At 34.5% G+C, this 13,902-nt stretch overlaps 1 protein-coding gene across 9 annotated transcripts in view; it reads right to left on the reverse strand.

Annotated features, from left to right (window-relative positions):
• The window catches only part of U2SURP (U2 snRNP associated SURP domain containing), a 56,707-nt gene that overhangs the window by 5,589 nt on the left and 37,216 nt on the right, over window positions 1–13,902 (reverse strand). For 6 of the 9 annotated variants that reach the window (XM_078354041.1, XM_008983714.5, XM_078354038.1 and 3 more), the window contains 4 exons: window positions 10,049–10,208; window positions 4,554–4,664; window positions 2,054–2,172; window positions 697–873 (listed from right to left, as the gene is read on the reverse strand). In XM_078354041.1, the coding sequence (XP_078210167.1) occupies window positions 697–873; window positions 2,054–2,172; window positions 4,554–4,664; window positions 10,049–10,208 (567 nt within the window). The remainder of the gene's footprint in view (window positions 1–696; window positions 874–2,053; window positions 2,173–4,553; window positions 4,665–10,048; window positions 10,209–13,902) is intronic. The other 3 variants (XM_078354040.1, XM_008983715.5, XM_078354039.1) reach the window with 1 other exon arrangement.

The following is a 13,902-nucleotide window of genomic DNA, read 5'->3' on the forward strand; positions in this document are numbered from 1 at the left end:
GAAGATCACTCTAATCAATAAATATACATGTACATATGCATACATATATAACACATACATATATATTCAGGTGCCATTTAGAAAAGGAGAAAGGTATCTATTCTACAAAGATTTTACTAAAAATAGTTATAATAATAATAATAGTTATAATAATAAAGTACATAAAGCACATAAAGCAGTTTCAGCTCTCAGGAAAATTCCTCAATGTATCACCAGATAAATAAAACATTTCTGAACCATTTTTCTGGAACTAAAAAAGTATATAAAATACTACATACTTTAAAAATGGTATTTATAATATGTATTTTCAAAAATCTCTACCCAAGAACTTGCTAATAATATTGCTATGGGGGAAAAAAAATGTGTGTTTCTTTCAGCTTTGACAAAAATCAAAGAATATTCTATAGAAACTAAAGAACAGAATGAAAAGTAAAGCAGCTAACCCTATTCCACAGGAAACATTGGATATGATGTTTAAAATTCTTGGCTGGTCCTCACTTGTTGGAAGCCTTGTATTTCAGTCATGAAAGAGATTGGAATGAGGAGGTGGGAAGGAATAACCAAAAATGAAAGTGTATCTCTTTGGTTTTCTAAAATCCTTAAAAAAAAAGTATGCCAACCAAATTATTTTCAAAAGCTGGTGAAATGACAAGAAAATTGGTATCTGAAATATTAGCAAAAATGACTTGCATTTACCTTTTGGCTTTTTTGCTAACATCTCTAGGAGAATCTTTGTGAGATGACCTGGACCGTGAGCTTTCTTTATGAGATCTTTCTGAACGCTCTGATCGCTCCGATTTTGGTGATGGGGATTTCACTCGTCTACCACTGCTACTGCGAGATGGGCTGGGGGATGTACTGTGTCGCCTCTTCCTATGGAACAAAGCCCCAAAACATTCCATAAATGAGCAAAGGATCAGGTATTCATTTTCCTTTACTAAATTAGCTATTAACTCCTACCAGCTTACTCTAACTTTTGTTCTCACTAACCATGTAATATTACTTTTAACAATATTCAAAGTCCTTTGTAGCAAGAACAAATAAGTCTTAAAGATAGGCTGTCAAGAGACAACAAACGAATTCAACTAATTGGATTTTCTTTTTGCAATAAAAGATACTACTGAAACAATTGCCAAAATTTAATTAAGGTCTCTGGATTGAATATCAGTTTTTTTTTTAATGTTAATTTCCTAAACTGATATTTTTATTGTGGTTAAGAGAATGGGGCATCATGTTGGCAAATTACTCTTAAATGGTTGGAGGTGGGACAGAAGAGGAAGAATAAAGCAAAAGTAGAAATACTTTATTTTTAACATTTGGGTAATGTGAGTGAAGGCTATCTATCAATTATACTATTCTTGCAACTTTCCTATAAATCTAAAATTATGTCAAAATAGTAATAAAAGACAAAAAAAGGTCAGACTTTTAACCAATTGGCATAACTTGCTATTTGTAACCATCTGTAGTGTGACTAAGCTAGACTTTTATTTATAATTGCTTGGTATTTTTATTAGGAAAACCTCAGTTCTGTTAAGGGAAGCAATTTTCTTTACTAAATCAGAGATTTAGGAACTGTAAGAGTAAAAAATAAAAACAAAGAGAAATGCTTTTCATTAGAAAGAAGACTTGAAGAGAGCTATGGCCTATGTATACAATCTCCTTTCAAGATAAGACTGAGACTCAAGTTTACAAGTAGCAGCCTCAGCACTGAGACTGGAAAAAATACTTACATTGGATGCAACAAGGAAGATCTAGCAAGTTGTTTTGTTACTTAAGCCTCAGGTTTGATATCTAATACTGTAACTGAATTCTCACACTGAACTAAGGCTAAGGATACCATATAAACCATGTAAAGGCATGATTCCCCAGTTAACTAAGTCAAGTGCCAACTAAGTGCCCCACTTATCAGCTACTTCTGCCTCCTGCAGGCAGGATCCAAACAAGTTTATCATGAAAAAATACTTCCAGTTTGCTGACATCAATGATGAAAATATTATAAAACCACTGCAAATCTTGAAACCAGTATATACATTAAATATGAAAAATGTTATACCTTTCCTTCCTTGTTGGAGTACACTCATCTTTTTCTTTCTTGTCTTTGGAGCGAGATTCCAATTTTTCCTTATCTTTCTTGTCTCTTTCTCGTTCTCTTTCTAACTCTTTCTCTTTCTCCTGTTATTTTTTAAAGAAAATATTAAGTTGTTTAAAAATATTAATTTGGGTTTATATAATGATCTCATTTATATAACAGTATTTTCTCTTACAGGAAATAATTTTTTAAATTGCTACTTAAAATACTGTTTTTAAAAAAACAAAATATACTCCTCCAACAAAACTAGTCATTTCTTCTGCTTATACTGAATAAAACTAATCCTAGCAACAGCAGCTAAACATTTACTAAGTGCTTACCATAAGCCAAACAATGTACTAAACAACTTTCCACGGACCATTTCATGTAATCATTTAAAGCATCCCTAAGAAAATTACTATTATCCTCATTCTAGAAATGAAAATGGAGACTCAGAAAGATTAAGCACCATGTCCATGGTCACACAGGAGAGTCAAGTCAGAATTTGAGACCAAGCTCTAGAGTCAGAGCTCTTCCCACACTGTCCCACCTGCCAAAAAATTCGAATCAGAAAAAGCTAACAATGTACTGCCCTTTCTATCATAAGTTACAATAAAACAGTCAGTAGAAAGTGATTTCTCTAACTTTAAGTAAGTTGCTTTGATCAAAAATAGCTATTACCACAGAAAAAAGGCTGGAAAAGGAAAATGGTTATTCACAATAATCTTCCATCAAAATTCTGTTAGCGGGAAACAAGTACCAATTACACTGCAGTTTTTAAATCCTAATTTATAAAAATTAAAAACTGACTACATGACTCTACAATTGTATAAACACACAAACAAAAAAAATATTTATCCCCAGATGCTACAACTGCCACTTCTCATTTGAAATTCTGATTTCTATATATAATTAAAGGAGTGGCTACAGACAATAAATAAATCCACAAAACTAACTTAGTTCTTCACTAACAGGAATTTAATTTCTCTGATTTACATGCTTCAAGAAAGCTGTGTGTTAGCTGATTCTTCTAATTTTTAAAAGGTGAAAAGTGCCTATTCCAGAAGTTGACAAACACTTTTTGTACAGTGCCAGTATACAGTAAATACTCTCTGCTTTGTGGGCCACATACAGTCTCTGTCACAACTACTCAACTCTGCCACAGCAGAGTGGAAGCCACCATACAAAATACTTAAGTCAATGTGCATGGCTGTGTTCTAATACAACTATATACAGTATCAGGCAAGGACAATATTCCTTCTCTCCAATTATAATCATAGAGCACAAAGAGACTAAAGTGGTAATATAAGTATTATTCACTTTGTGCTTGCTACCATCAGGACCAGTGACCATCTCAAGGTGTAATCTTCTATGCAGATCAATAACCTGCCAGCATTTCCAAAGGGACCCGTGGAGTATAGGTAAGTAACATCTTTTACAAAATCTCACTTACTTATATTTTTTCCAAATATAAAGAGTGCAACTTTTAAAGAGTGGTGCTGAGGAGACTGACTTCCTCTGGTGACCTGTAGGATGCATTTTCCTGATTGATAATGAAAATGATTTCCTAATTGAGATGCCTATTTTATAGGAACCATACTACAAATAAAATACATGTAATATTTTAAACATTCGAATTCTATAATAAAGAGTAACAGTAATAACAGTAGCTATTATCTAACTCAGAATCTTATAAAATTGGGAATATCAACCCAGTTTCCGAGAAAAAGCAGGCTGCAGTGACTGGCCTAGGAGAGCAGCACCAGAATTCCACAGGTCTGAGCAGCACCACAGTTGCTTTACCAGACTGCTTCCCATCGCCAGTTTTTTACATTAACAGCTTCATAATGATTATATGTTCCCTTTTTATGGCTCTTTCCTATTTCACTTTCTATATAATCTATTATTGGGGTTTTTTTTTTCAATGTCAGTCAAAATTAATAGCAGTCCCAACGAAATTCCTGGGATTCCTGGTTCTAAAATTCTCTGCATATTCCTATATATTTTGTGATGCATGAGAAAATAAAGTCCCTCAAACACTCAGAACTCACCAATGAAGTATTCTACCACTTGCTGTCCCTCCATGGAAACCATGGGAAATGAAATAAACTTCTCAACATCAGAACTTCCCAAACTCTGCCTCCATCTTTTTCTTTCTGTACCACCTCTCAGGATTGTTGGTGTCTCCCTGCCACAAATATGACTCATCCTGAGGGTTTTCCAGTTTTGAAAGCATGCTCTTAGCAGAATTAATCTTCTTGTCCACAGGTAGGACCCAGAATAAAAGTGTGCTGCTGCCTTTGAACTCCTTTCCAAAATGAAATACTTTCAAAATATCAAATTTCAAATGTTTCTAATTGCCTACTGGTATTCAAAATTTACACAAAGGACGTAATTTGAAATCATCTTTGAATATACCAATATTCTAGGAAGTCAAATAAATAACTTCAAAAAATGTGTATTATTGGGTATACTTATTTCTTACTCGTTGAAGAAGTTTGTCTCTGTAGTGTTCTACTTGCTCCTGAAAACTCTGGCCTGGTTTTTTAGGTCTTTTTCCAGATTCCAGTTCATCCTGAAACTTCATAACTTTGAGCTGTGAAATTAAACATTTTGAAAATAAGTATTTTCATCATTCTCGCTTCTCAAGCACATTTTGCTTCTTTTCTACAGCATAGTAACTAATTAGTACTCAGTCAAATTACAACCTCACCTGAGGGCCACTTGTCAAACAAGCCCAACTACGCAAAAGTCAACTGATCAGATAGGAGCTTTCTGTGATCATGAGAGGACTCAAAAACTATGAAACAGGCTTCACGGCTGTAAGAAGCCATTTATTCTCTCAACGCAATTATAACAACTTTGATATCTGGTTCCATAAATTAGAAAAGCAAGGTTGCTAAAGCAAGGTTGGCAGCAAGATATTACACTCAGCAGAACACAGATAAACATTTTTAACAAAGAGGCAGGGGTAGGGGGCCGTGGCATTCTGGTTCAGCTCATGTAAGACCAAACACGCAAAAGTGCACAGTCTGAACGTTTCACTCACAGTGCAATCACGAGACCTCAAATCACAAAGAAAAGGTTAAATCATATTTGGAGAGTACTTTATAAGACAATAAGAGTAAATGCTGATTAAAACAGACTAGGCCAGGCACAGAGGCTCACGCCTGTAATCCGAGCACTTCGGGAAGCCAAGGTGGGCAGATCACTTGAGATTGGGAGTTTGAGACCAGCTTGACCAATATGAAGAAATCCTGTCTCTACTAAAAATATAGTATCAGCTGGGTGTGGTGTCGCTTGCCTATAATCCCAGCTACTCGGGAGGCTGAGGCAGAATTGCTTGAACCTGGGAGGCAGAGGTTGCAGTGAGCTGAGACCACACCACTGCACTTCAGCCTGGGCAACAAGAACAAACCTCCATCTAAAAAAAAAAAAAAAAAAAAACCCGGACCAGAAAAACTTCCATCTCTTATTTATCCTTCAGGATACCTATATAAGTTCACAAAGATATCTGTACAAGATACTCATTGCAACACTGTTTGTAAAAGTAGAACAACTACATGTTTACCCAGAGATTTCTGGCTAACACACGAACAGATACATGTAATACACTTATATATTGCAAAGCATAAAGATCTGAAAAAACTAGTAAAATCAGTTACAGGGAGAGAAAAAAACTTGCAATAAGTGAGCTTAATTTTACTTTTTATTCTGGAAATTTAAGTATCAAAATTTTGTACTATATAAAAATACTAAAAAGAATAAATGCATGATTTATTTTGAATTTAAAAATAAAGACTCCACAAAGTGGTTAAAATAAAAACTAAGGCTTAGAGGAGCTTAAATTATCCAAGAAATTTACAAGGGTGAAAATACCTTCTTCTTCAATTCTAAAGGAGGGCAAATAAGGTGAAAAGTGTAAGGACCTGGAAGATCCTCCAAGCTGTAGAAAGCACATGGATCTTGGATGGTACCACTGGGCTGCCAATCTGTTCAATATTGTTCCACTCAAAGAGAAAGAGGAAGCATTCTTGTCTAATGAAATTCCTGTAGATGCTAACATTTTATCCTGTTTTATTCAGACATTGGTATGTCCTTTAAATGAACTAAATGCCGCTACAGCATATTATTTATACTTCAAAAACAAGACCTCATTTGCTTTTTAATCCCTTTACTATAGTCTTTCCAACAGAATAGAAACAAGCTACAGAAACATTTCCCACCCCATTCCAAGTGGTATTTTCTTTTCTTTTCCTTTTTGAGATAGAGTCTCACTCTGTCAGCAGTGGCACAATCTTGGCTCACTGCAACCTCCACATCCCAGGTTCAAGCGATTCTCCTGCCTCAGCTTCCCAAGTGGCAAATTTTTGTATGTTTTTTAAGTAGAGACAGGGTTTTGTCATGTTAGCTGGGTTGGTCTCGAACTCCTGACCTCAACTTACCTATCCATCTCGACCTCCCAAAGTGCTGGGATTATAGGCGTGAGCCACCACGGCCTGGCCCCAAGTGGTATTTTCACTGTTTCTGACTTCATGAATGTTACTTGTAAGTTCTCCAATTTTGTCCTTTTACCATCTATTTTCACTTTTTAAAAAAATATATTTATTTTTTGAGACGGTGTCTCACTTTTGTCACCCAGGCTGGAATGCAGTGGCAGCTATCTCAGCTCACTGCAACCTCCGCCTCCCAGAGTCTCCTGGGTTCAAGCGATTCTTCTGCATCAGCCTCCATGCCTGGCTAACTTTTGTATGGTCAACACAGGGTTTGACCATGTTGGCCAAGCTGGTCTCAAACTCCTAACCGCAAGTAATCTGCCCACCTCAGCCTCCCAAGTGCTGGGATTTCAGACATATTTTCACTTCCATAATCAGAATCTTTTATAACCAGAGCTTTGATGTTCTCTCCATCTCTTCTTTCAAAGCTCTCTAAAAGTCAGTGTATTTTAAGGATGACTGCATTTAAAAGACGGGATGTAAGGCTGAGAAAGCAACGGGATGTGGGGTGGGCAACATAAACAGCTAAGTTCATCACTGTGTGAAGCCTCTAGTGACCAAGATGACTCTTCTACAAAATGTATTTGTAGAAAATCAGTTTAAGAGTTAAGTGTTCGAGAGTCAAACAACAGGACTGACTGTTATTTAGGGGAGAGGAGGGATTCCTAAGATAATATTTTTAAAAATCACTGCAATCCCTACTTAACAGTTCCTGTTGATATAGTCTAACTGAGGCTCAAGCACAAGTCCAAGGCACACAGAAAACAAATGATCAAGGGTCTCAACACAAAAGGAAGTGGCCCATGCAATGGCTTGTTAACCATCCATCACTTGTTGCCTTCAGGCCTCAGACAGGTATCACCTTCCAACTCAACTATTCACTCTTTCCCCAGGGAAGAGGAAAGAACATGATCTCTCTCTTCCAACAAGACAAAAGACCTTCACTTGGTTCCCCACCCACTATTCTACTCTTCCAACCTTGTTGATAGAAATGGGGACAACAGTAGAACAAGAAAAGGTAACTCCAACCTAGGCACTGCTCTCAGTGGTATCTGAAAGATTAAGAACTTGCTTCTGGCCACCACGATATCATATAGCTACAAGATTTTTGTGCTTTTACAAAGGATGTTAGTATTTTGTAACACGAATCATTTGGTTTTTATTTATTCTATGCTTAAAAATGTGCAGCTATAGGTTATCTTTATCAGGACACAAGTGGGGATGGAAAATTATAGTATATATACCATAGTATATAATTGAACTAATTGGAGAAACTAATTTAGAACTTTATTCTTTATTTAATGGTTCTCCAATAAAAGGGTCAGTACTCACTGGAATCTAAATCTAGAAATGGATATCCAAATTTAGGGGTGGAGAAGAGAGCTAGGAAAAGCCCTAGTTTGCTCATGACTCCTGAATTCTAGTCCAAGTTTGCCACCTGTTGTGAAATTTTATTCCATATGACTAAATCTCTCAAAGGATGTATGGGAGAAGTATTAGATAATTCTAAAATTAAACCAAGATATACAGTTTAAAATCAGGACTTAGTTCATAGTCCAAATCACAGAAAGACAACTAAGTTGTGAGAGGCAGTCACTATGAAACCAGAAGAAATAATCACTGAATACACAAAGGAGAGGTCAGATTACAAAAGAGCACATAAAGTTTGAAAATGTATGCATATAACGTGTATGTATGCAATGTGCATGCACATGTGTCACATATACGGAAAGAACAAGGTTTATAAAAACCACCTAAGTTAACAGAAAAAGGCAAAATTATATGGTTTCCTCTCTTCAAGTTAATAAGAAAATAAAACATTCTAAACAGTCAGGCATTTAGAAGGGAATAGCTTTTATTATCAAGAAAATATACTTTTATTTAACTCAAGTCTGTTTCTACTCCAATAGTTTCATCAGGTCAGAAAGGCAGACCTTTTAGTAAGGTGAGAGGAGTAAAAGACGGGCATGTATAGGCTGAAAAGGTGCACAGGTGAGTGTGTTTACTGACACATCTTATCCCCCTAAATATCATATTGAAAAAGTATATGAATACATCCCAGGAAAAAATAAATCAATTAATCAACTCTGAAAATCCTTCATTTCTACTTATAAATGACACCATGCTGACTATATATAAGGTTAAAACATAATGTTGTCTCTGTTTACTCTTCAGTTTGGTGATGTCTGACAAAGAGGTGAGCAAGAACTTGATCAGCCCAACAGTAACTATGTGGAGAAGTGGCAGTGAGGTAACTAATGTGACAAGTATTGTAAGTTAGCAAGGGAAACAGTACTGACATACACAGGCATTCATAAATACTGTTCTATGAATGTACAGAGTATCAAAATTCACTCTCATAAATTCTTTTGAGGTTTGAGACTGACTGCTAAACTACTGCTAGCATTTACTGGGAATATTTCATCCCCTTGAGGGCATTACAAAGCCCTTCGCTCTCTGACATGTCCGAATAGCTTTGCACAAAACAAAAGGCATTTAAAAAGGAGAGGGAGAGATCAGCCTGGGCAACATAGTGAGACCTCACCTCTATTTAAAAAAAAAAAAGAAAGAAAGAAAAGAAAAATTAGTTGGGGGGCTCAGTGGTGCACATCTGTAGTCCCAGCTACTCATGAGGCTGACGTGGGAGAATCTCTTGAGCCTGGTAGTTTGACATTGCAGTGAGCTAAGGTCGCACCATTGCACTCCAGGCCTGGTCAACAGAGAAAAACCCTATCTCTAAACAACAACAACAAAAAATAGACAGGAGAGAGGGGGAAAATAGGAAAATGTCTGCCTGAGATAGTTTGGGCTCTTCTGCACATTTCCCTACCTTTTAGTATTAAGACCCACTCAATGTCTACTCTCCTCCATATTACAGGTACAGACATTTAAAATGAGCCTAATATAATAAAATGTAAACATAACTAGAACATGCCAGAAAATATTTTACTTTTTCCTAGCTACATACTATGAACACTCATATGAAATGGATTTCTCACAGTACATAACACTTAATGTATTACATGTGTGTACATATATATAAAATCTATATATATTAGAATCCATTTCTTCAGAGGATCTCTTATGTGCCATGTACTAGAGATACAATGATGAAGAGAAAACAGACATATTCTTTTCCCCTCATGGAAAGTGCAGCCTAATGGGGAAAAGAGACATTGAATAAGCAAGCCAGCAGGTAAGCAAACGAAAAAAATACACATTCACATACATAACCCACAATACATGTAAAATCACACAGAAATAAATAGAAAGAAGCAAGCAAATCCAAAAGGGTAAGAAAAGGATACTGTGAGTGAACAGATTGTTGAACTAAGAGGCCTGAAGAAAAGTCACCTGGTATGAGGAGTTCTAAGCAGAGAGAGGGAACAGTATATACTAAGGTCTGATGCAAAGAGGAAGCTTAGTTTGGTGGAAAAAGTGAAAAGCCAGTAAAGTGTAATTTAAGTTTCACCGCAACACTAACCTCAATTTCACGAAGTTTGGCTCGTTTCTCCTCACTCATTTCAGAGTACTTAGAGAACTTGGATTCAGTTATTTCTTCTTTGATTGGATTAGAGTACAAATGATGTTCTTCAGATTTAGAACTTTGAGTATCTTCTTCATCTTCACTTTCTTCTTCTTGACTTTAGAAATAAGCAGAATACACTACGTCAAGGCAACAAGAGTGTACCATATTTACAGTCCACACATTTTATTATTCACTGTCTTGGAGCTTAAATAACATAAGCAAAACAATACAATTCATACCTCAAGCATTTTTTGCAAAATATTCCATCAATATTTTATAGACAATTTTATAAAACACTTCTTTCCTGACAGAAAAAGTTTGAGCTTCAACATAAGCATACTTTAATAGATTCTGCTTATGTTAATCTATTAAAGTGTGCCTTTAAATCTATCTGTGTGCCTTCCATTTGCAACAAACTTTCCTTGCATCAGTTAAATGAAATGAATAATCAACAGTTTCTGCATACTTCACAGTACAGTGATTTCAAGAAGCTTTACGTTTTCCATTCCTGAGTTACTTCACTCATATTGAGTAACAATATTCACAAATATTGTACATTCTCATTTATAAGTGAGAGTTAAGCTACGAGGATGCAAAGGCATAAGAATGATACAAGGGACTTCTGGGACTTGGAAGGATAGGAGGGGCTGAGGAATAAAAGACTATATATTGGGTACAGTGTATACCGCTCAGGTGACAGGTACACCAAAATCTCAGTAATCACCACTAAATATCCATGTAACCCAAAACAACTTGCACCTCAAAAACTATTAAAATGAAAATTTAAAAAAATAAAAAAAGATTTATGTGTGCCTTTAGTAATTTCAGCAGAACCTATAATCAATCTAGAAAACACATGAACTTGAGTCACAGAGTTATTAGGAAATAATCAATACAGCTAGTAAAGACCTTATCTGTTTAGCATACACCTTAATAATAAAGCAATGTATACATTTCATATATTAGCAAATATAAGTATTCACATTTTAATTGATTCTGAAACTTGCAGTGGTTCTGAGTCAGACAAGAAGAAAATAAAAATCTGAAAGACAGTCATGAGTAAGTCACTTAGGATACAATGAAGAAAAATATTCCTGTCCTTCCAGAAGCAGTCTAGTGGAAACACAAACAGGCAACTATGTGTAAAGCTGGTCAGTCATCAATACTGGTACAGGAATAATAAAGTGTTTCTGAAGCACAAAGAATGAATGGGTTTAAAAAAAAATGTTTTATGTTCTGGGACAAGGTGGTGTGTGTGTGTGTGTGTGTGTGTATTATTGTCAAATAAATCTGGGCAAAACAAGATACCCATATACAAACAAACTCAGAATGTTTATGTATATACAAACAAAATTCCTTACAAACAATATTGACTGTGATAACAACATTACTGGCATAACAGAACAAACACTGTTTTGCCTTTGAAACTTGAACCTTGCAAGACCTTCTATGGTTAGTATTTGGGTACTGTGTACGTTCCACAACAAGCCGAAAGATTCCTTTTAATATACATGTAGAATTATTCCTAATAATGTAAAAACAGTTATAATAAAATTCTTTCCAAATAAAATTTAAATAAAGTTTAATATAATAAGACTTTCATTGTATGAGAGAAAAATTTAAGCCAGGCAGATAAAAAGAAAGTACAGTCAATTCTGAATCGGAAAAGATATAGTACTGAGAAAAATCTGATACTAGCTTTTAAATTTCTCACCCACTGGCCCTTTCTAGACATTACTAAAGTGTTGTACTAACTTCATCTTCAGAACTCCACAAATCATTAATATCGCCGTATAGGTACAACTCAATACCTGTATTATTAGTATTAGGAAAAGTCAAAAACAACAGTTTAAAAATATTCTTTTCGGAAAAAAAAGAATATTTTTACCTAATATTTCTCATGAATTTGTCACAAATTCCTATATATAGTTTTAACTTTTTTCAAAACACAAAAAATTTCCTGTTTTATGGTGCATAAAATTTTACAAGTGTTTCAGATGCTTTTAAATTGCTGAAGTGTATGTGTGTTTATGTAAACTGGGATGTTTACTGAAGAATTATTCTAAGACTCAATAAGGAAGTGATTTCATTAAACTCAGTCACAGTTACTATGAATCAATATAGCAGATATTGATTACTGAACCACTTCTAATCTGTTAAATTTTTTCTAATTTTTTTTTGTTTTTTGCAATTTCAAATATTCCTTGGTAAACATTCTTATATGTTTACCCAAATGTCTGCTTTCAATCATAGATGAATACAGAACAGGTAATAGATGGAATTAAAATGATAAAGGTGTCACAACAGTATGTACAATAGTATTATATCATTTATGTTCAAATAGCTATCCATGTTTTTATTTACACAGAAAGGGTCCAGATGGCTGAATATTAAACATTTAACCATATTACTTAAGACTTTTAAAATTAGCTCTATTCATAATTTAAAATACATAAATATTTTAAATTACTACTATGATTTTTTCAAAGCCTAAGCAGTTTTTCTCAACTGGTTTTGGCCTTAGCTTTAGTCACAATTCGAGGTTCAAATCTTATCACAGATTATTCCTCTTGTTCTTTTTTTTAAAAAAACATGCAAGTTCAAGATTCTAAATTCATACAGTATTCAGTACAAATGAAACTGCTTTTGTAACTTTTCTCCAAAACATGCTTTTTAAAAATCACATTTCTGCCACAAAATTGCCACAAAATACAGTAATTACTAGTTACAAAATCAGCCTTAAGTAAAAAGGCATTTCTGATTCAGCCACTAGAGAGTAGTAGTGAGGCTTGAGAAAATTTCAAGGATCAGAAGCTGTATGTGAAAGGTTTTTTTTCCTTGCTTTGTACTTTCTACTTTTTTACATTATTATGATTTATCTGGAATTCCTAAGAAAAATGAAAAATCTAAAATTATACTTCTAGTGATCCAGGCTTCCATCAACGTTTGATTATTCCAACATCCATGCTAAAATGTACTCATATTCCAAACATTAACACAAATATCAGTTTTATGCCAAAAACACTAATACCTTTATAGAAATAAAACTAATGAAACAATACTTTTTTTCAGTTCAATGGCTTTTCTACCCTGCCTTCCCCCCAAATTAAACAATTATTTTGATGAGTACATGTACTACTTTTAAAGCAGTGATTCTAAAATGGTAAGATGTCACTAATGATAGGATCATGAACATAAAAAGAGTTCACAAAACCACTTTTTTAAAACAAATTGAACTAAACTGTTCCCAATTTGTGCATTCCTAAACAGCTTCAGATAGCTATTTCCAATAGCAAGCAACATCTATATTTTGTAAATATTTTGTCATCATCACTGCTAACTTGTTCTAATCATACCAACATTTCTGGAAAAACAACATTGTAGACAAGTTTTCACCATCATATCAAACTGTGTTTCTATAACCTGGCGATTGATCACATTTTCCCAACAATCCAAATGCCCATTTATTAAATTCACACAAATGCCCATATTGTGCTAGGACATACCGGCTTTCTCTTATTTGAGAACAATAAAAGAATGCAAAATTTATAAAGACAGAAACCTGCGCTTTGTGTTTGTGATAACATCTCTTCCTACTCATTAAAAAAAAAAATCAACTCCCATTGCAATTTTAAAAAGTGTCAAGCACTTCCTAAAAACTACCAATACAAATTTGCAAAAGAATTTGAGAACAGAGTGTCAAAAACAATTTTGGGGTGATTAACAAACAGCAAAATCAAAATTATTCTCCATATTTCAAAAGAAATGTTTTCCCCCCTCTGTATTCATTCTTAGTTCTTCTGAAAGGT

The sequence above is a fragment of the Callithrix jacchus genome, chromosome 17 (genome assembly GCF_049354715.1).
Source record: "Callithrix jacchus isolate 240 chromosome 17, calJac240_pri, whole genome shotgun sequence".
NCBI classification, from domain to species: domain Eukaryota; kingdom Metazoa; phylum Chordata; class Mammalia; order Primates; family Cebidae; genus Callithrix; species Callithrix jacchus.